This window comes from Hippichthys cyanospilos, chromosome 14 (assembly GCF_059441005.1).
Source record: "Hippichthys cyanospilos isolate Australia breed blue-spotted pipefish chromosome 14, RoL_Hcya_1.0, whole genome shotgun sequence".
NCBI lineage: Eukaryota > Metazoa > Chordata > Actinopteri > Syngnathiformes > Syngnathidae > Hippichthys > Hippichthys cyanospilos.
In genome coordinates, this window is record NC_142382.1 from 17709495 (window position 1) to 17731723 (window position 22229).

Below are 22229 nucleotides of genomic sequence, written 5' to 3' on the forward strand. Positions count from 1 at the left end.
TGTGATCAAGGGTGTTTATAAATGTTTTTTGTTGTTAAGAAGATTAATATAAAAAAATTCCACGGTGTTAAAATTTAAGAAACTTAAATGTTGATTGTTCTTACCTTGGACCGAAAGGAGTGAATATAGCCCTACACTGAGCATAATAGAAAAGTGCCATTATATTAATGACAATTTTAGGAAATATTATGTTGGGATTTCTTTGAAATTGACTTTCTTTTCTTTCTTTTATGTATCAAAATTTCTTGTGGCACTGGCCCTTGGTATAGGTGGTTACTCAAGAGTTGAGTGCTCGTGCTAGTATGATCTGAATAAAGTGGTTTTGAACATCCCTTGTTTCTGTCAAACTTAAAGTACCAGAATTGTAAAGTGAAATAACGTATGGCAACTCTTCTCCATTACTTTATGAAAATCACTGAACATCATAGCATCTCTCCCTTGTAGAAAAAAAATACATTAAGACATTTAGAAATTGGTTACACACACACATACACAAGTCAGTTCAATTTCTTTATAATGTGCTACGAAACAAATAAATTTGCAGTTGCATAAAACTACTAATGAGCTAGCCCAGAGAAATGCATTTTACTTAGAAAAATCCAGTATTATCAGACAATGTGTCACATATGGTCTGGCTGAGCTTCCCTGAATGAAAGCTACAGCTGAGTAAATTCCAGCTTCTGCCCCTTATTTCTTCACCACAGCCTAGAGCCCCTTGTCTAGTCTGTTGAATCATTGTCATGAATGCTTGAAAAATCATGCATGGCTGTGGCCTGAAGGTTGTGTAGTAATTAATCATATGAAATGGTCTGAAACAAAGCAATCTGGTATCATAGTTCACCAATGTGTGCGTGGATGAAGGCATTTGTCTTGAGACAAAAAGCTGAAAGTGACTAATGGAGATTACACTGCCCTCCTGGCTTTGGCCGGGCCGGAGTGAGGGAAGCTTAAGGGATAAATGGGAACACACAAACATACACAGGCATACACACACACTGAGGGAGCCCTACAGTATAGCGTTGAGTTGTGTATCTGTGATGACCGTTAGAAAAGAAAAAAAAAATCCATCCAGTAAAGGCAATACCAGAGATGCAGATTCTCACAGTACTAACACACCTTTATACACAAACACTATATACAATTTAAATGGGCATTACAACCAAATCTATTTTCAAATAGCAGCATGAACTCATGCACATACCCTGTATGTAATGAGAGCTCAACGAAACCATAATACACGCTAACATATTTCACACCCTAGGCTGAGAGCTTGGCAGAGCAGAGTTGATAGATTAGTGTAATGGCCTCAGCCAAGGCAATCATCTGCCCACTGCAGTGTCAAATGTTGGCAGCAGCATTCAGATCAGGCACAAAAAAAGTCACAATGACTGAGTCCAGTTGGAGAAAGTTGTCATTCTATCAGTTTCAACATGGATCAATTTTAGATGGAACAAAGAAAATATTGATTTGCATGAGAATATATTTTATGAAGTCAGTGTGAGAGAATAATGGTAAAAGGGGAGTCAGCGAACCTCAAACTATTATAACCCTTGTAAAGTGAAGTCATGGTTAGCAATGCCATTGTTCATACAGCAAAAAGAGTTTATGATTGGCATACGTGATGAAAGTTAAAAAATGCACAAATGTAGCCCAGGGATCTGGACATACTTTTTTTCTTGGGTGCACCAGAACAAAAAGTTACATGCATGTGAGATTTAAAACAGTTTCACATTCAAGAGTACAGTTGTAGGTTCACATTCAAGAGTACAGTTGGAGGTCCATACTCTAAAGAGTACACTTAACATATTCATAATGTACCTTATAATTACTTTCACATAATACGTATTTATGCTTGTATATCCATTTACATGTATGTACAGTTTATCAACTTGTGTTTGGCTATTGGCTATCAGCCTGTACAGTACTACAGTGATCCCTCCTACTTCAGATATCGCGGTCTCAGTACTTCGCGGTTTTTCCAGGAAAAATTAAAACTATTTCAAAATGCTATTTGCAAAAATGCGAAAAAATTGAAAAAAGCAAAAAAGTACATTATCCAGTACTGTATTCATCAAATAACTAAGTAATATTAGTTAATAACTATGTCACTCCCTCTCACTGGATCAACCACGCCACAAGTTTTCATATGTACAGCTGACGTTTAATTATTCGTCACCGTCAAACTATAAACAATAAATAGAAATACGAATACGTTAATTATTTACATTATTATACAAATGAAACCAAAAAGTGCAAACTTGCAACCTCGATAGTTGCCTTCCAACTCCGAGGAGAATGAAATCCAAATGTCCGAAATTCTTCAATAAGCTGATGAAAACAAGTCACTTTGTCACATCAGTCGACGCTTGTCTTCTCCACGTCTACTCGACGTCACAGCAGCACGTGCCAAAACCCGGAAGTGCCACAACAAAAATGTCCCCATGGCAACAAATAAAATACACCGTAATATCGAACATTACAGGAAACAAATTGAATAATTTATTTACAGTAATTAACCATTTTTAGATTATAAACTTAACAAGATTTTAACAATTTAACTAACTATTTTTGGCAGTTAAAAACTATGTTAAGAATTCTTCAAGCATTTCGTGAGTTCGTGACGTTTGTTATCTTATGCATGCTTTAAATTTGTCGGATCGCGTTGCATTTCCGTTTCCTGTTGTACGTTCTCTGTGAGTCATTCGGCTCGTTACGGTGACGTAGTGAATGACAACGTAAGCTCATATTTATAGTTTATCATTTATGTTGATAACGCACGCTACTGCTTATGTTTAGTAAGCGATGAGTGTTTATTCTGTTTATGTGTTCGTTTGTGTAGATGTTGCACTTTATAGTTAGTAGTTGTTGCTAACCCGCTAATGTCGGGTCAAAATACAGTAAATTCATAGATTAAAGTTCGGCAAGTGTTTATGTGTTAGTTTACTGACTTTAACATTGTTGTTGATTTATTATTCAACAGATACTACATGATACACCATACATGAGCCAAAATAAATGAAGTTCAACGTGATGACTTGCGTACTCTTTCACTGGAGTCTGTTACCCTACTTCGCGGGTTTCAGACTTCACGGGGGTTGACATCCCCCCATTAACAGCAAAGTAGGGGGGGATCACTGTATATCATACTATCGCAGACTGAACCTTCGACACTTATGAGTACTTTAGGTGTGCACAAGCACAGCCAGACTTGTGTCTCGATCCGATGCTGATATCGAATATCTGTTCGATATGAGCCAAAATAGTAGTATTGGATTATATTGGTTGGCATCCAAAATCTCTGATATTTGCGCTCATAAAAGCTGCCCATTCCAGGCTCCTGCCTCCTGCACCTCTGTGCAGCAGTGCCTCGATCTAGAATGCAGAGGCCACAAGATTAAACCAACTGAAAATGCCAGCAAAGTATAGGCGTGATTATGATTGAAATCTGATGAAGAACTTGCTGCAGAATTTGTGCACAAGTTCCCCATATTATTATTATTTGATTTTTTTAAAGAGCATTTAAAATTCATTTTTATTCTAGAAAACTGTGGTGGTAAACACATCTTACACGGTGAAGATTAAATCATCGTCAATTTTTGTTTTATCGCCTGCTTTATTGTTTGCTTGATTATGGAATATAATCTACTTGGGAAAGTGAACAGATTAAGAATGTCAATGTGTGGTATTAGCATGCATATGACAATAAAATTCTTAAATCTTGAATAATAACCACACAGGTACAATCTTTTATTCAAATGTAAATCAGCAATCACTCTGGTCAGTTCAAAGAGCATTAGTTCTTAGCTTGTACATTGATAATGCTCCAGAAACATGGAGTCTGCTGCTCTCTTAATGTACACAAATTATAGATTCATATACTGTATACTCAATTTAAGGCATGAAATAAGTGATTTCACACACAATTTTAGACTTTTAACCTCATATAAAACACTCACCATAGTTTGGACCACACTTGTTTCATGGATTGCTTAAATAATATGTGTATTCTTGTGAAGCATGCATGTTCAGCACATTGCATATTGCTGGAGTAGCCATATCAAGTGGAAGAGAAGAGAAAGCCAACTTAAATTTGGATCATCTTCTCAAATTACTGGTAGAAAAATTGGCTGAAACTAAAAGACAGTGTATGCCTGTTAAGATTATTTAGAGACTTGATAACTTTTGATGTGACCAAAATATGTATAAACACAATTATTTTCTCACACCTCATTGACTGTGTTACATCATGGTTACAGCCAGGCGCCAAGGTGATAAAAGTGGTGATGAAATTTAATCATTGTGCACTAAAAATATTGGGGAAAATGCCAACAAGATAACACCATGGCCATGTTCTGGAAGATCATGTTGAGTTTCAACAACTACATTACAGTTGCAAATTTTACTTATTTGGCTAAGTCCCTGAAAATGTTTGCGTTTTGACAATACCTTTGCTCGTCAGCGGTATGACTACTCGGAGTGAAGCTGCAAGACACTGCAAAATAACTGACGGAAAACCTTTTTTGGCCAAACATCTTTCATGGGCAGGGGAATTAAGGAATGGAGTGATTTACCCAGTGACTTGAACGCGATACAAAATGTTAAACTTTAAACTGACAAAATGGCTAGTTGAACATCAGGCCTGCACTTACCTACTGTGGGTGAGTTTGTGTGTGCTTGTTTTTGCGTGGATCGTGCAGGCGATGTTACCATGTGTCCCACTGTTTTAAAAAGTATATTTCCTAATGTATGCTTTTTGTTTTGATTATATTTATTAAAAGTAGGCTAAGCTTCAAATTCTGTGATGTTGTGCATTACAAATTGTCATTATTTTATGTTGTGGCATCTGCCCAGGTTTAAAAGAAGAAACTACAACACAAATTTAAATCAAATACATGATATAAAGGGTAAATGTCTGTGGTTATGACAGTGTATCAGCCAGTATGAAACAGACCAAACAGCAAAGCAATTAAATGAGAATTAATATTAAATCTGTGTGCAAGCATGGATGCGGACATTGTTGCTATTAACCTGCAGAGAGAGAGAGAGTCAGCCGCCTTGGTCAGTTCAGTGTTCACATGGCCCGTTTAGTATTCATGGGCTCACAGCGATGGTCACAGAGAGCCACACACACTTCAATATCAATGTAGTGTTATTCCACAGAGGGAACTCTAATGACCTATGATTAAATTCCCCACAGCTTAATACTAACCACCAAACCTTAACATGCCATCTAACCTTCACTTAACTCAAAACCCAATCCTTAACCTGCAAAGAATACCTTTTGCTCTGCTCAGTGCACAAAAGGCCAAGAACTGTGTACTGGCCCTCAGAGGTTTTAATGAGGAATTTCATTTGCATTTTAATGAAGAAATCTGGGAAAGCTGACAAGCCAATTCTAAAGAAACTGAAGGACGAATGGGCAAATTCCCACATTAACAAGTCTCCAATAATCAACGAGAATTGCTGGCAAGGTACCAAATACAGTATGTGAACTGGTTAATATGGAGTTAAAAGCTTTCTCCCACAACTCCCTTTGAAACACAAGAATTAACAGCAGCATGTGTCAACTACCAGGAAAACAGTGAAAAACTGTATTGGAAATCTGACTGAGTCTTTGTCATTTGCAAAAATTATTTGATGTTTTCACCATATTTAACCTGCAGCAAATATTTTTTATTGTGAGAATATGCATCAAAAGTTGCTAAATTGCTTGAAATGAAAAAGCATACATTTTCAAACAAAATTAGCACAAATACTGCATCATTATCACTTCTGAAAAGATGGTAAACTACAGTTGCTGTCGTGTCATCTGTCAGTTGTGAAGGATTTCTTCTCAAGAACAAATCATATGAGTGAATATTGGGAGCGGTCCTTGGCAAAAAGGCATTTGTGTATACCATGAGTATACTTTAATACTAAAATGGTGGCAGTATACTTATCAAAAATTATATTTTATAAATTTGGACAAGAAATCTTTAAGTATATTTTGGTAACAGAATCCATAAACAGAAAAGATTAAGTTCCATATTACTAAGTCTTAAACATTTGAAAGCTGAGTGTATACCTATTACTTCTGTTAAGTACAGTGGGCCCCCGTGTTACGAACTTAATCCGTTCAGCGGCTACGCTCGTAACTCGAATTGTCCGTATGACGGGCAATCCAAACCTATGTTAATTAGTGAATGCGTGCAACGCGTGCAAAAACCTTAGGTAAAAACATCACGACTTTATATACATATTAAAAATTAGTAACATAATCTACTGTACAGTTAAATTTAATAACAAATATACAAAGGAAAAAAAAACATTTACCTTTGGGGCGACGTGACTTGAGCTGGTGGTGGGTGGAGACGGAGGGGAGCAGAGACGAACATCGTCATCATCCTCTTACTTCTTCCTTTACCGCCACTTGCAATTTTAGAAGCCATGTCTAACAGATAAATTTTGCAAAGTCTTCACAACACACCGACCAGCTTGTGCCATCAAGCTCGATGAAGGCGTTCAGCCAATAGCATATCGGCATTTCTGTGATTGACATGACACCGGCCAATAGCATATCCGCTTCTCCGAGACTAAGACTGTGACCGTGACCTTAATCGACCAATAGCATATCGGAATCTCCGTGACTGAGACCACGACTGTGACCTTATAAGAGCAATAGCATATTGGCGTTTCCGTGACATGCGAGAAAAGTTGTTTTCGTTGATGCAGCAAAGCGAAAACAGTAGTGCGGACACACTGACCGGCATGTTGGATGGTTCGTAAGACGAAAGGTTTGTGCGTAAGAGGGGGACAAAAAAACGCCGCTGTCCAAGTCGTAAGATGAAAAATACGTAAAACAGGGGGTTCGTAAACGGGGGGGCCCACTGTATACAGAAAAATCTAAGACCAATACTAAGATTCCAACTACAGTGGGATCACACTCCTCAGCTTCCCCGGTAAGGTCTATTCAGGGGTGCTGGAGAGGAGGGTCCGTCAGGAAGTCGAATCTCAGATTCAAGAAGAGCAGTGCGGTTTTCGTCCCGGCCGTGAAACAGTGGATCATCTCTACAACCTCGGCAGGGTTTTCGAGGGTGCTCGGGAGTTTGCCTATCCGGTGTATATGTGTTGCGTGGACTTGGACAAGGGAGTTTGCCCATCCAGTCTATATGTGTTTTGTGGACTTGGAGAAGGCGTTCGACCGTGTCCCTCAGGGACTTCTGTGGCAGGTGCTTCAGGAGTACAGGGTCCAAAACGCCTTGTATCTTGGGGTCGTGTTCACAAGTGAGGGTAGGATGGAGCGAAAGATCAAGAGGCGGGTCGATGCAGCGTCTGCTATGGTGCAGACTCTGTATCGGTCTGTCGTGGTAAAGAGAGAGCTGAGCTGAATCGGTATATGTTCCTACCCTCACAAATGGTTGTGAGCTGTGGGTCATGACCGAAAGAATGAGATCCCGGATACAAGCGGCCGAAATGAGTTTCCTCCGCAGGGTGTTTGGGCTCCCTTAGCGACAGGGTGAGAAGATTGGTTATCCAGGACGGACTCAGTGTTGAGCCGCTGCTTCTCCGCACTGAGAGGAGCCAGTTGAGGTGTTTCAAGCATCTGGTTAGGATGCTTCACGGACATTGCCCTGGTGAGGTATTCTGGGCATGTCCCACTGAGAGGAGGCCCCGGGGACGACCCAGGACACACTGGGAAGACTATGTCTTTCGGCTGGCCTGGGAAAGCATGGGTATCACCCCAGGAGCTGGACGAAGTGGCCGAGTCGAGGGAAGTCTGGGCTTCCCTGTTCAGCCTGCTACCCTCGTGACCCGACCCTGGATAGGCAGAAGATGGATGGATGAATGGATGGATAGATACATTGATTGATTTTATTTGCATTATACATGTACAAGGTAATGAAATCTTGACATGGCAAGCTTGATCCACACAAGAAACATACAATACAATTGACTGACGGGGAGACAGATGGCAAGGCCCGTTGGGATGGGCCACGTGGGTGTTGTGAGACTCTACAAGAGATAAAGTCACTTGGATGGGTGATGGAGGAGAAAACAAGTCTTTGGCCATGCTTCAGACAAAGGGCTCGGGTCTAGGGAAAAAAAATCCCAATGCCAACAAAAAGACACTACAACTCATCTCGCATCACTAGATGGCTGGGGGAGGGACGGTGGGGGAAGGGAGGCTACAACGCAGCCCCTGTGTGGCAGTCACTTCACGCAAAGGATCGTGTGTTGTGCATATATATTTGTGGATGTGTGCTTAAGAGTGTCCATAAACTGGCTGTCCAGTCAAACCAACAGTGTTAAGGCCACCTGATAGAGGTGAGAGGAAGATATTCATATGTTGAGAACTCCTTGTCCTTCGGGGGGGACCGTGTCCAGATGGTGGTTGTTTTGGGAGCAGGCCGATAAAAATGTGATCAACTTCAAGTCCGTAGCATAAGTCTTTGAATTAGAAATAAATCATTTGATGGGAGACGCCAACTTCTCCATGATGACAACCGTGTTGCTCGAGGATTCAAGAACTGCATCCACTTTGCGGTACAGGTCACTCACAGCCTTACTTTAAGCATTGATTGCTTGCCCAAAGCCTTCAAAGAAGACTGGAAGCCTCCTATCCAATCCGGTTGTGCCCGTCAATTTTGCGATAAATCAGAAATCCGCCAACTTCTATGGGGAAGATCACCCTTATTAAAAATTCAATTATGTAGATGTAGTCCAGATAACAACAGACAACAATCAACAGACAACAGATAAGTATTGAAAAGGAGGAGTGCAAAATGTGTCCGACTCCGCCGGGAGCCAAGCAAAAAAACAACAACAAACAAACAAACAAACAAAAAAATTGTGACGTACATCATATTTTTTTCATAAACAAGTTAGTAAGTGAGCAACATGCTGCTATTTTCAGAGATCCATTTTTGTTTTGCAAACAAATGGGGAAAAAAGATGGGAAATTCACCATTTGTGATATTTTTTACTCCTCGAGGCACTTTGTTTAAATGTAAAGGCTAGTGCAAAGGAAAAGTATCAAAGTTTCCTATGCATCTTTAATCTAAGAGTACCATCAAAAATTCATTACATGAGGCTTCATTTTCCCCATCACGACAAATCGGTGATTGAAGATACTGCTATTCTCACTTATCCGTTTGCGTCTTGCAACCAAATCGGTGCATAAGTCTACTGTTTTTTTCACAGATCGTTTACGTGAACCAAACAATAAATCAAATGCACTACCTTTAATGGCAGTAATAGGATGAACGCAAGCGCGGGTGTGTCAGCGACACTGACCAGTGTCTACGACCACAGACACACGTCTTTGAAAGTTGCCCCCGTGTTTGAGTCGCACAATTACACCTAGTATACTGAATGGGAAACAAAGCAAAGTACTTCACAATTGTGATGGGGACTGCAATACCTGTTATGACCATATGATTGATATTATTTTAGGAGATATCTGCAACATTGCAAGTCATTTGAGATTATGTGATTGTTTCTATTTTGTTACGCAGAATGATACCACCATCAAGCAAGAGCTTTCTGGTCAACAACCTAGCAGCGGGAAGCCAGTATGATCTGTGTGTACTCGCTATCTATGATGACATCATCACCTCCCTGACAGCAACCCGCGTGGTAGGATGTGTGCAGTTCACCACCGAGTCAGAGTACATGAAGTGCCATTTTATGCAGTCCCAGTTCCTTGGTGGGACTATGATCATCATCATCGGTGGGATTATAGTGGCTTCGGTGCTCATATTCATCATCATCTTGATGATACGGTACAAGGTGGGTCTGTCTGTTTTTCTCCATCTGTTTATCTTGAAGTTAAAAGATTCACATTAATTTATCCTGTCCTTAGGCCTGAAATTTTCAACTGAGCAGTATTGTGTTTTTGTTTTTGTTTTTTAAAAAAATACATTTTATGTTTACATAGTTACAAAATAACCCAACAAAACCAACCACACAGATCATGACAGTTGTTGATGTTAATCGTCAACCTGAATAAATGCCATAAATATGGGACGAAAAATCTCAGTATTCCACGTCGTAACATGAAAAAAACTTAACTCAGGGACGCCGAGCTAGCTTAGTTTTATATTATGCACCGTATTTTTCGGACTTTAAGGTCATGTGACTTATACTCCGGAGCGACTTATTTGTAAAAATAACACATTGTTAAACAGTATTATATATAGCGTTAGAGTTTCGGTTTCGATTCTAGTCTGATGTCTTCTCACTCTAGTCTCCTGTTTTCTCAGTGTCGTTTAGTTGATTGTGTCCATCTGTGTTCGTCAACACCATCTGTTGTGTGAACCAATCAGCTCCCTACACCACTTAAGCCTTGTCCAGGTGTTCATCATTGTCTTGTTGATTTTATTTGTTTATAGTTCCCTTTTTCCTCTTCAGTCGTTGTCTGTGCCACCTTTGAATTCATTCTTGGTTTTGTAGTTTATCATTTTATTAACTTATATGCAGTTTGAAGAAATTCCCTGACTCCCATCTTCTTGGCACTTGGATCCTCAATCTGAGATCCATGCAAATCTGCAACAAATGTAGTGCAATATGCAGTCAAAAACTAATCGATCAACAGAAAGAAAGTTTGGAGTGAGCGAGAAACTTGTAAAGTGAGTGGCGATAAGCAGAATTCACTTTTACTAAAATGAACAAAACGGGGGGAAAAAAAGCTAATTGTGGGCTAACAACAGTGGAACGAGTTAGCACATGGTTGCTTCTTCATCGTGTTGCCTGGAGATCAGTTGCATCTTCATGACCTGGTAGTTGCTGGAGTTATTATGAATTACTTTGTGGGAGGATTCTATCGCTTTATGCAACGCTAGTGTCTCTTAATCAGCCCCAAAAAATGACAGGAGACTTCTGTAACCTCTGAAAAGTGATCATTTCAACATCAGCAGTAACCAACTAAAAGTAGCGCAAGTGAGAAGGGGTGAACAAAAATGGCATTGAAAACAAATCATATCCTGCAGCTTGCTAGCTGCAAGTAGTGAGCTATGCAGCCAGAAATGGTAATCGAGCAGCAGAAGGAAAGTTTGGAGTGAGTGAGTAACTTGTAAAGGACTGGTGAAAAGCTGAGTATACACTTATATAGACTAGCAACTTGATGGCCACAGCTACAGAAACAAGTTTACACATGGGTGCTTGAACAACGTGCTGCCTGCACACACACTGCCTGCCTGCAGTCTCATGTAGGAACAACAAATGTTCTAAAAACTGCCAGGAGAAATCCAAGGCAAGGTCGACAGTCTTTGTGGGTTCTTTGAAAAGCATGTAGTTGAGCATATCATGACACCTGATCATTTTAACATGGACATGCAAAGGTGGGCCGTCAGGGCCAGCAAGGCCTTCTATGCTGGCCCAATATAACCTGACACTATCATAACTATTGTCCGGATATTTTTGTTTGCCCTCCGAAAGGGCGAGGCAGGAAGCACACGGGGGATATAACTCGTGTTTATCTTTTATTAATGAAGATACACAGGTCATAAAAACTGAATAGGGGAAAATCAAAACAATGTCACATTAACACAGTACTTAATAAACTAACAAAATACCTATGTATACAAAAAAAAAAAACAATTTACCTCTGCTCGCGCTGCAATTGCGCAAATAACAAATGCGGTACTAAACGGACGATCGCGTATTTGAGTATCGTTAGCTTGCATCGAGCAATTAATAAAAGCATTTTAATCGTCACCTACCAACGGGCTGTGTGCTCCTGCTTGATGGTTCAGTGACGGCGAGTGACAAATGACAGATGTTGAACACCTGTCACTTGTAACCTCCGCCACGCAGGTGCACATCATCACCACGCTGGTGGGTGGAAGTAACTAAATACATGTCTTTCAATGTTTGTTTGTTTTTTTTTACATAAAGCACTTTGAGAAATGATTCCTTCAGTCCATAATTCAAATGTCTTTACAACTATAATAAACTAAAAGTATAATAACTATAATAAAAGTCATTTTCATTTTAAATTTACTTTTACTATACAGTGTATGTATTTTATTTATAAAATTATTTTCGTGTCATATTATATCCAAGGACGAAAACCAATCCCCCTTGGTTGCTGTTGCCATGAATGAGAAATGGTAGATAGACCAAAAAACTATGAATTTACGGCTTACACAGTGTCCGGATGGCTTCTTTAGAGCATGCAAAGCTCTGCTTGTGATAAATAGCATGTGGTTGAAAGTCATGCCACAATTCAAAAATAAATTATTAATTTATTAATTATTAGTTCTCAACTTCATATCTGGTATCATTCCTAGATTCTTTGTGTACCTCAGAAGAATCCAATTTGCTGTCTATTTGGGATGAAGGGAACAATATTGTAAAGTTTGATAAATAGCTGGTGGTCAAATTTTTGTGTTTCGTTCTGTATTTCCAGTTTGTCCCAAATCCCCAGTTAATTTTAAAGGACAGACAGTTTGGGAACAAATGTGATATCAAATCTTTGATAGGGCCATGCCTTGTCCCACCAAGTGATATACTATTACTACTACTACTACTACTATATAAGATTCCAATTTGCTGTCTATTTGGGATGAAGGGAACAATATTGTAAAGTTTGATAAATAGCTGGTGGTCAAATTTTTGTGTTTCGTTCTGTATTTCCAGTTTGTCCCAAATCCCCAGTTAATTTTAAAGGACAGACAGTTTGGGAACAAATGTGATATCAAATCTTTGATAGGGCCATGCCTTGTCCCACCAAGTGATATACCAGATCATTGTTGTCGTTGCTAAAATGGAGTATTCTGATGAAGGTCAAGTGTAAATGGGCCAAAGCCTGGATCGAGCAAGCAAGGTGGAATTTCTCAAGCATGTATTGCAGTGTGATTCATTCTGGGGAAAGTTCTTGTTTTATGACATATGAAGCCTTGCTGTCTTGTGAAGTGGTTTCTGTGTCATCATGATTAATGAACAGAAAAGGAACATCTGTACAAATAGTTTTTCCATGACACATACATTTCCATTGAGCCGCAAGTGACTCTCTCATAGATATAATACAATAAATACTGTGATAATGTCACTGGTGCAACTCCATGTTACTCATTTAGACTGAAATAAATCAATGTATTTGAATTTACCATTTATGCAGTGCTTCATTTTGCCTGCATCCCTGCCTCTACGACACATAATTTTTGCCATAAGATGCATACTTTCAAATCAACGTGCATCCTCTGGACACAACGTTTTTTTGTTGGGGTATTGCGAAACAACTTGGTTCACACCAGACAATTTTAGCCAACAGCGGGAACCTGCTCTGCTCTGCGACTTGTAATCTTTGGCTGCCTTAGCCAATCATGTTCTCGCGTTTACCTTCTGGTGTGTTGGCTTGAGTTACCACTGTAAATTACCACAGCTATGCTTATGCTACTTTCACGCAGCGTTTTTGTTTTAGGTAGGACGCTAGCAGTATAGCGAGCTAAAGTGTGGGTCAAGAAGGCAAACCAATTGAACCCCCACTCCAAATCAATCATCTTTCAAAATATTGTTGTACATTGATACTATAAACAACACTGTTTATATAATCTACAAAACTGCAATTTACCTAAAGATTTTGAATTTGTACATTTTAGAACTGTCATTCCAATACCTTGATATTTTTTTTCAAGGTTATATTAATGTCAGGTTCTGATAGCGCCCCATGCCTACTCACAAACATTCAAAATAATTAAATATGTTACAATTCTGACAGATATGCTTTGCACATCCAATTTAGAAGCTCACTTGAATTTTTTTATTTTCTTCTCTCGTTTGTCATAAATGCACAGTGAAATATTATTTTTTATTTGGGCAATACAAATCTTATAATGTAAAAGTTATAAAATTTATAGCTAACTTAAAGTAGTAAGTAGCTGTTGTCCACGTGTTATTTTTGAGGGAAAGAGAATGTTTCTTACAAAGCAAACCAAGTATATGTAAAAAAAAAAAAAGACATTTTCCTTTTTTATTCTGTCTTGCAAAGCAGACTGAATTTTTGTGATGATTCTTTGCACGTCAATAGATTGAAGCAGACATCATTTTTGATTGAATTGAATCATTCTGGGTAATCATGGAACAAAGATTCACTCTCTTTATTTTGTCCTTTTCATCGTGCAATTTTTGGGACTCCATGCATTTATGTCGGGGCTGATAGGTTTTCAGGATTGGGAGTCCCGGGGACCCAACACTTTCCTGAGGTAAAACGAGCACTATTATGTATTTGAATTGACTATACAACTATAAATAAAAATAATACCAATTAAAAACATCTGGATTCAGATTTAAAAAATAAAGTTGAGTATATTGTCGTGCTGTTACCGTCCACGTGTGATGGCGAAGCGTGGGTGAACAGAGTCACACGACAAAAGTTCCTCCTTTGTGCACTTTACTTGCCTCCAATACGCACACAAGTTACAATCACGAGTGGACGTTCTTTAAGTTATACTCTACGTTGTTCTTGGCCTCTAGCTCGGGCACAGACAGCGCTTAGCCGTATCCGTGCAGTGAGCCGTGAGTACCAAACAACTATGGCGTTATATTTGTGCCACAATTACGCACGCGCGGAAAAAAAAATTGAGCGGAGAAAATCAAACTGAGCGAGCGAAAACAGATTTTGAGAGCAAGAAAAAAACTATTGAGCGCGTAATGATAAGAGTTTGAGCGCGCGCCGATGGAGTTTGAACACAGAAAAAGAAATTGCTCGCTCAAAATTCCTTTTTGCTCGCTCGCAATAGCATTCTCCCGCTCAACATCTCGCTCTCGCTCGCGATACTCCTCCCTCCCTCGCTCAACATCGCGTTTGCTCAACATCGAGCTCTCGCTCGCTCGAGTCGTCCTCTGCGCTCGCTCAGTTCTGTTCACGCGTTACGTTTGTGCCACAAAACCAGCCAATCAGAGCTTGTAAAAGCACATTGATTGACAGCTTTGTATCCAATGAGATTGCTTGTTGTGTTCACCCGGAACGAGCAAACGAGAGTGCGTCACATCGACGTAGGCGGGAGGGGTGGGCTTATATTATTAAAGTACAAAAACTAACAAGGTATTTCTGTCAAATGATACAATACAGTAATAATAATAATATTAAAAGTAATTCTCCAGCCCAAGTCCGTGTTGACGCACACTCGTTTGCCCTTTTCGGGTGAACACAGGGCAAACGAGAGTGCGTCAACGGATAGCGTACAAGCAATCTCATTGGATACTAAGCTGTGTCAATCAAAGTGCTTTTACAAGCTCTGATTGGCTGGTTTTGTGGCACAAACGTAACGCGTGAACAGAACTGAGCGAGCGCAGAGGACGACTCGAGCGAGCGAGAGCTCGATGTTGAGCAAACGCGATGTTGAGCGAGGGAGAGAGGAGTATCGCGAGCGAGAGCGAGATGTTGAGCGAGAGAGGGCTATCCCGAGCGAGCAAAGAGGAATTTTGAGCGAGCAATTTCTTTTTCTGTGTTCAAACTCCATCGGCGCGCGCTCAAACTCTTATCATTACGCGCTCAATAGTTTTTTTCTTGCTCTCAAAATCTGTTTTCGCTCGCTCAGTTTGATTTTCTCCGCTCAATTTTTTTTTCCGCGCGTGCGTAATTGTGGCACAAATATAACGCCATAAACAACAACCATAGAACAACAACTCGTCTCGCGATGACAACCGCTAACTGGATACGAATGTTGCATTCAATGACCAAACTTGGCTCGGAAAACTAAATCAAGAAATTGTTACACAACTATAGATCGTCAACATACTGATTTACAATATTCAATGAAATAGTTTTCAGTGTTGGAAACTTGAAACGTATTTCCTAACTCACTAGAACCGGATCGAATGTTCAAATTCCAAGATTTTGTTGTTCTCCAGTCATTATGAGCTAGCCTATTAATGTTTTTCCTTCTCTGGGAGACTGACAGACACCTCACAGGTCCCAGCACTGCGAAAATTGTTCATTATATAATGTGTAGCAATATCTGAAAAACGTCTGTAAATAATTTGATTTTCATACAAAACAATCACTTTTGTACCATTGCATTAACCACAAATCATCTAACTACAATTTCATGTGGAAACTGAATTAAGACTCATGGACTGAACTTTTTTGTGAACAAATCTTCAAGGGTTCAGAGGGCGTCATCCGCCCATCTCTCCAAAAAAGTAACTTAATTGAACAAGAAGAAAAAAGGGAAACAAGGTACTTGGATATCCAGACAAATAACATTTTTAAAAAAAAGTTAAAGGTATCAAAAACAAGATTAGATGTCTAAAGGGCAGAGAGAACAAACAGTGACCCACAATGAATGAACAAGAACTGAATGAAAAATGAGCAGCACCTGGACAAGACAAAAGTTCCTGAGGGAGCTGATTGGTTGGCACAAGGAACCAGGTTGACTAGCACAGACAAACACTTTGTCAAACTGAACAACACTTTGACAAGGACAAAAATACATGGCCAAAATAAAACCCAAACAACACTAGCTCAAACAGGCAATATGACATATCCTGAAATTGTATTGCTTGTTTTTTATTTGTGACTGATCGTGTCATTACCTCTTAGAAGTGGAGTTAAGCAATCTTGTTTAAGTCTGTAATTCTATGAAGTTGATTCTTTTATCTTTTTTCTTTAATCTGGGCTTTCCATATTTTGGACATACCCACAGTGCATAAAATGATTGAATGTACAAACAACCAAGAGGTGTTCGTCACTAAATCAGAGCAGCTTTTTTTTTTTTCTCCAAAGACTTATGTTTGGCTTTAAAAGCAATGCACAAAGAGTTGCAGCATGTAGTCAGGTGGTCAAGATCTGTGGACCCTTTCGGCTTGCAATGACTTTTTCTTGTGGTTGGTCAGGACGTTCCCGGTTTGATGGTAGTGGTGAGATTTCAGGTCAATGTACACTGTGGGTGTAGCTATGTCAATCTTGGCATACTACAAAGTTTTGCCATTTAAAAAAAAAAAAAAAGATAATGAGTTTTTGCGAGAATTTCCTAAGCCAGAGACGTGTGCGACACCAGAAGCTCTTTTCCCTTTCTATACATAACAGAAAATTACGCTTACAGTAATAAGTGAAAGTGGTTAGCATGACTGAGGTGTGTTTAACAACTGCACCATACTTATACAGTGGGAAAAAGCAGGAATAGAGGATGATTGTATTTAAATAAGAAAAATATATTCAGGACAATCGATTACATTTGGATGTGAATCATATCTCTTTTTTTTTTAATTTGTTTGTTATTTTTTTCAATAAATGCATGGCTGTAACAGATTGTAGGACTAAAGTAAAAACATAAACTCAAGTGACCTGTATTGGGGAGCCAAATGATCATCCATCACATTTATAAGGGTTGTCTAGTGATTTGAACATGGCACTGAACTATGCCAAATCCTCATGAAATAACTTTGTTTTGTTGTTCATCCTGTTTGTGTCAATTAACACTTTTGCGAAATGCTGTCAGTTTTACCACTTGTGTTTTAAGTACAATGTTGAACAAATGAATACAGAGCAGTTCTACATGATAATAGTCTCTTTGTCCTGAGTTATTTCCTCAGGGAAGTAATAAATGTGGGAAGTTGGCTGTAAAGACAAATTAAATACTTTTGCAGTGTGTGCATTTTTTCTTTCCTTCTCAAAGAAAGGAACAATTCTTACAACTAAGTGAGGAAGGGTGGGCATGGCTATCTTGGGCAAGAATTAGGATAACAAAGTCGGATGATAATAACTGGAACTTACATAAATCTTCACGTGTTCGAGACAGCAACCTTCACACAGCAAACCTTTTTTTTTTCATTGCAAACTGCGCAACTATTCTCACAGCAAAGTGTTTTTCACATAGCAAGCAAAATAGAAGAAATAGTGATTATATATTTGCTACAATTGATTGTAACAAATATATAATCACTATTTTTTCAATGATTCTGACAATAATCAATGAGTCCAATCAGTGTATGATTGAGAAATATACTCACTATTAATAGGTATGTTTTGTCCCACAGGTCTGTAACCCAGGTGATGGGGTTAAAGGCATGTCAATGTCGATGACCAACGTTCACTCTCAGACAAACGGGCAGCAGTCGCAAAGGTGCAGCGTGACTCCCAGCACCTCCAAGCACGGTTCAGTCGGATTTGAGGACCTGTCAGGAGGCTCAAAGAAGAGGAGCGTAGCAGGAGGAGGGAAAGATGTGACCACTCTTTCATCCAATTCTTCCCTGCCAGACTGCTCAACAGACACATCTGTTCTTAGTCAGCATTGGACAACAGTTGGAGCTGAAGAACAGGTGAAAGCGGGTGAGGAGAGAGCACGAGCCAGCGTCTCCTCTCCCGCCTCCAGCAGCTCATTAAGCAGGCCAAAACGTAAGCCCGCTACGAGTAAACCAGGCTCCACTTGCTCAAACACCTCAGCTGCCCTGGAGATTCTCCCTAGTGCGTCCCCTCGCCCTATTTCTTCTTCTGCCTCGACCACCTCTTCCACCCTCCCCCCTCTTTCTACTCCTCTGGATACCCTCAACACCAACCGCAACAATTCCACCTCACTTAACCAAGGTCAGCCTCCTCCCATCGCTAGTCCTATAACACTTCCCCCCATCCGCTATCGAGAAACACCAATTCTGCGCCGCGCTCCTCGCGCCCACACCTCCTCCACTGCCAAGTACCAGACTCTCCCTGCTGAGGAGGGAGGAAGGAGCAGGCAGAGGAGGAGGTACTCCCTCAGTGAAGGAGGCTCAAAGACTCTCTCAAGCCATCGAGGGAGTGCAGGAGCACCAAAATTAGGACGTATAGTGCGGGACAAAAGGAGTCAATCAATGAGTGGAATGGTCTTCTCCAAAGAGGGAGAGGGGGACGCTGATAGAGGGTGCTGTGATTCGGACTGGATCTTGGAAAGCACGGTTTAAATTTAAACCTGACAACAAAATACACATTATCTATTGATGTTGATTTTTGGGTGTGAGTTGTGTTTGTCTGTACGAGTGAAGGGTAAATTGAGGCAGCAACAGGAAGCTTCTCCTGGGGTGTGAATATTTGTGTTCAGTTTTGTATGTGAGCACGGAGCACGGAATGTGACAAAGGGGCGTCTTCTTTTCAAGGCATTATTTTTTTTGTCAAGGTCTCACAGAGATTTGTTCTCAGAATTTTTGTTTCCACTTTGACAGTTTCGTATCTGTTGCAAAGTCTATCATCGAGCAAGTGGATATCTTGCCTTGTCTTGTGTCCTCAACTAGTCCTGTTGGTTTCACTTTATAGCACAAAAGAATCAAGGCAATGGGCTCGGCACATAATGTGCACTTGTTCTGCGAATAACACAAAAATGGAATTCTCACTGGGAAAAAAAGAGAATTAAAAAAAAATATTTAACTTCACTGTCCACCGTTCGTTCTGAAGTCACACTTGACAGCAAGTGTGTGGCGACACAGTGGCAAGAGATAGCAGTCGGTGCCTTCTTTTGCACAAAAAGACTCTTACTGGAAGTAGCTCTCGGACAGAGGAAGACGACAATTTTCACACAGCCTTTCTTACCTGCAGAGGTGTTTAATGGCAAATAGACTGAATATCAAAGGGAGACTTTATGGACCTCTTATGAAATTGTTATTTTTTAAAGGGAAGAACATAGAAGAAAAAAAAAAAAAGCTTTTCGCTGACATTGGTATACTTCAGCCTGGGTTTGGTCACATTTACCCGGAAAGCTCATGTACAGAAAAAGACAACATGTACTGTGTTGCTATGTTGTGTAAAATAAAATTTTAAAAAAATGATTGAACCAAAATCTTCTGTCATGGTTTGAACAAAGTAAGTTATTATGAATTAAAGTACAGTATACTGCGTGTTTCCACTTAACACTTCCAAGACACTTATACAAAGCGATTGTAATGTGTTTGGACATTCAAGGTATTGGCCGCTAAACTTTTAGCTCCCTTATGTACAAAGTCCAGCTTGGAGCCTAATGTGGCCTGTGTTAGAATAATGTGTCGGTGTGCGTGTGTGTGTATATATATATATATATATATATATATATATATATATATATATATATATATATATATATATATATATATATATATATATATATATATTATACAAATTAAAAACTTACAATGTAAAAAAGAAAATTATTGTATTTTTGTGCATGGCAAGAGCAATGACAAAAAAAAATGATGTATGACAGAAGGCTTTCATCTAAAACGAAAGGAAAAGTGGACAAAACTGTAGTGAGTCCAGCAATGTCACTAAAAAAAAAACAGGAGGCAGAAGGTAGCAGAGATGAAGGTACTGATGTTTTCTTTGGGAGTGACCAAGAGGGATAGGGTCGGAAATGAATACATCAGAGGGACATCACATGTCAGAGTTTTGGGAGATAAAGCCAGAGAGGCCAGACTGAGATGGTTCGGACATGTCCAGAGAAGAGAATATATAGGTAGAAGGATGCTGAATTTGGAATTGGCAGGCAGGAGTGACACTTTGACACTTTTATGTTACTTTTAATAAAGTAACATGACAATGATATGATGGCAATTTAAATCATGTAAACTATAACACCTTCATCGCTACATCCCAACCATCAGACAAATCTTGACAGCCCTGACAAGAGCACCTGTCAGACCGCAGGAACCAATTGAAGAACTTTCTGATGTACGTGAGTTATTTGTTTCTCTTTTTTACACACACACAACTACACACGCAGACACATACACACACACGCATTCTAGGTCAGGAAGGTTCCACTAAGGTCTTCCTTATATAGCGATTTTCTACCTTAGACACTCAAAGCGCTTTACACTCACTAGTCATTTACTTCCTGATGACGCTGCATCAGGAGCAACTAGGAGGGTTTTGCCCAAGAACACTTCGACATGGTTATGAATGTCGGGAGATCGAACCCACAGCCTCGCAGCTGGGAGATGACCTCTCTACCACCGAGCCATACCGCTCCATGGTAGAGTTTTATCGTGTCAAATACATATACCAGGCATTTTTCTGGAGTTTGGGAGGAGAGCTGAGTGCAGAAAAAGACCCACGCAAGCACGGGTTGAACATGCAAACTCCACACAGGAAGTCTAGGTGTTGGAATTGACCTACTGGAATAAAGGAAGGAGGGAAAAAAGTTGGTAGGGCTATGGATGATGATAGTACAAGCACTCCTGGGTATTCTGGGGACGAGGACATCCAACAGATACCATTACAGAACTGGGCAATCCATTGCCAAAATGAGAAGTCCCTGACAGAATTTCTACATTTGGCGAGTGCCTCATCCTTTTGGCATATGCTTTATGTTGAAAAGCCTTAAAAAAGAAAAATGCATGGACCAAACACAATCTTGAGCAAAAAAAAAAAAAAAAGGGGGGGGGGGGGATCGAAGGTGAGCTTTTTGACAGAAAGTCACCGCTTTGTCAATGGATTGCCCATCTCTGATGAATCATATCACATCAATATGAAGCTAGCCAAGCTGAATATATATGAAATATGAAGCTGATATGGCTCCATCTTCATGCAGTGTGTTGCACCAAATGATGACGAGGGGTTGATGGACACTCTTTTGTACGTCATCCTGCTTTTTAGTCACTTAGCTTTTTAGTCAACGCCACTTTCTGGACAGAAGGGGGAACTTCTTTTTTTTTTTTTTCTTGTACGTCATCAGTCTGATTAGAATCAACAACGTAGTGTCTTGTCACTGGGTGTGAACCATGTGAAACATAAAAATTCTGAGCACTGGGAATTCAAAGTACCAAAATTTTAACCTGGCAGTATTTTTTTTTTTTTTTGTATTTAAATCAGGCCAGCTATTTGATGAGCTTGCTCATCTTGTCTCAGGTTTGAAAAATCACTTGATGTGAAATTTTCACATCTGTACATAAGCCTTTTTTGTGCAGATGACCTTTCACCTCAGCTCGGTGACGCAGTGAGTAGGACATCGCCCTCACACTTCAAGCGACCCGCGTTCGAATCAACCTCGCTCCAGCCTTCCTGTGTGGAGTTTGCATGTTCTCCCTGAGTCCGCGTGGGTTCTCTCTAGGCACTCCGGTTTCCTCACACATTCCAAAAGCATGCAGGAATTGGCCATACTAAATTGTCCTTAGGTGTGATTAGGTGCATGAATGCTTGTTCGTCTCTGTGTGCCCTGCAAGTTGCTGGCAACCAGTTGGCTGACAACCAGTTCAGGGTGTCCCCCGCTTACTGCCTGAAGCCAGCTGGTATAGGCACCAGCAAGCCTGCAACCCTTGTGAAGGTAAGCGGCAATAGAAAATGGATAGACCTTTCACCTAATACATTC

The 22229-nt window shown here is 39.9% G+C and overlaps 1 protein-coding gene across 3 annotated transcripts in view; it reads left to right on the forward strand.

Annotated features, from left to right (window-relative positions):
- Positions 1-19818, forward strand: part of lrfn5a (leucine rich repeat and fibronectin type III domain containing 5a) — a 161653-nt gene extending 141835 nt beyond the window's left edge. For all 3 annotated transcript variants that reach the window (XM_088433379.1, XM_088433377.1, XM_088433378.1), the window contains 2 exons: positions 9495-9768; positions 17962-19818. In XM_088433379.1, coding sequence (XP_088289505.1) covers positions 9495-9768; positions 17962-18858 — 1171 coding nt within the window. In that variant the 3' untranslated portion in view covers positions 18859-19818. The remainder of the gene's footprint in view (positions 1-9494; positions 9769-17961) is intronic.
- Positions 19819-22229: the final 2411 nt, after the last annotated feature.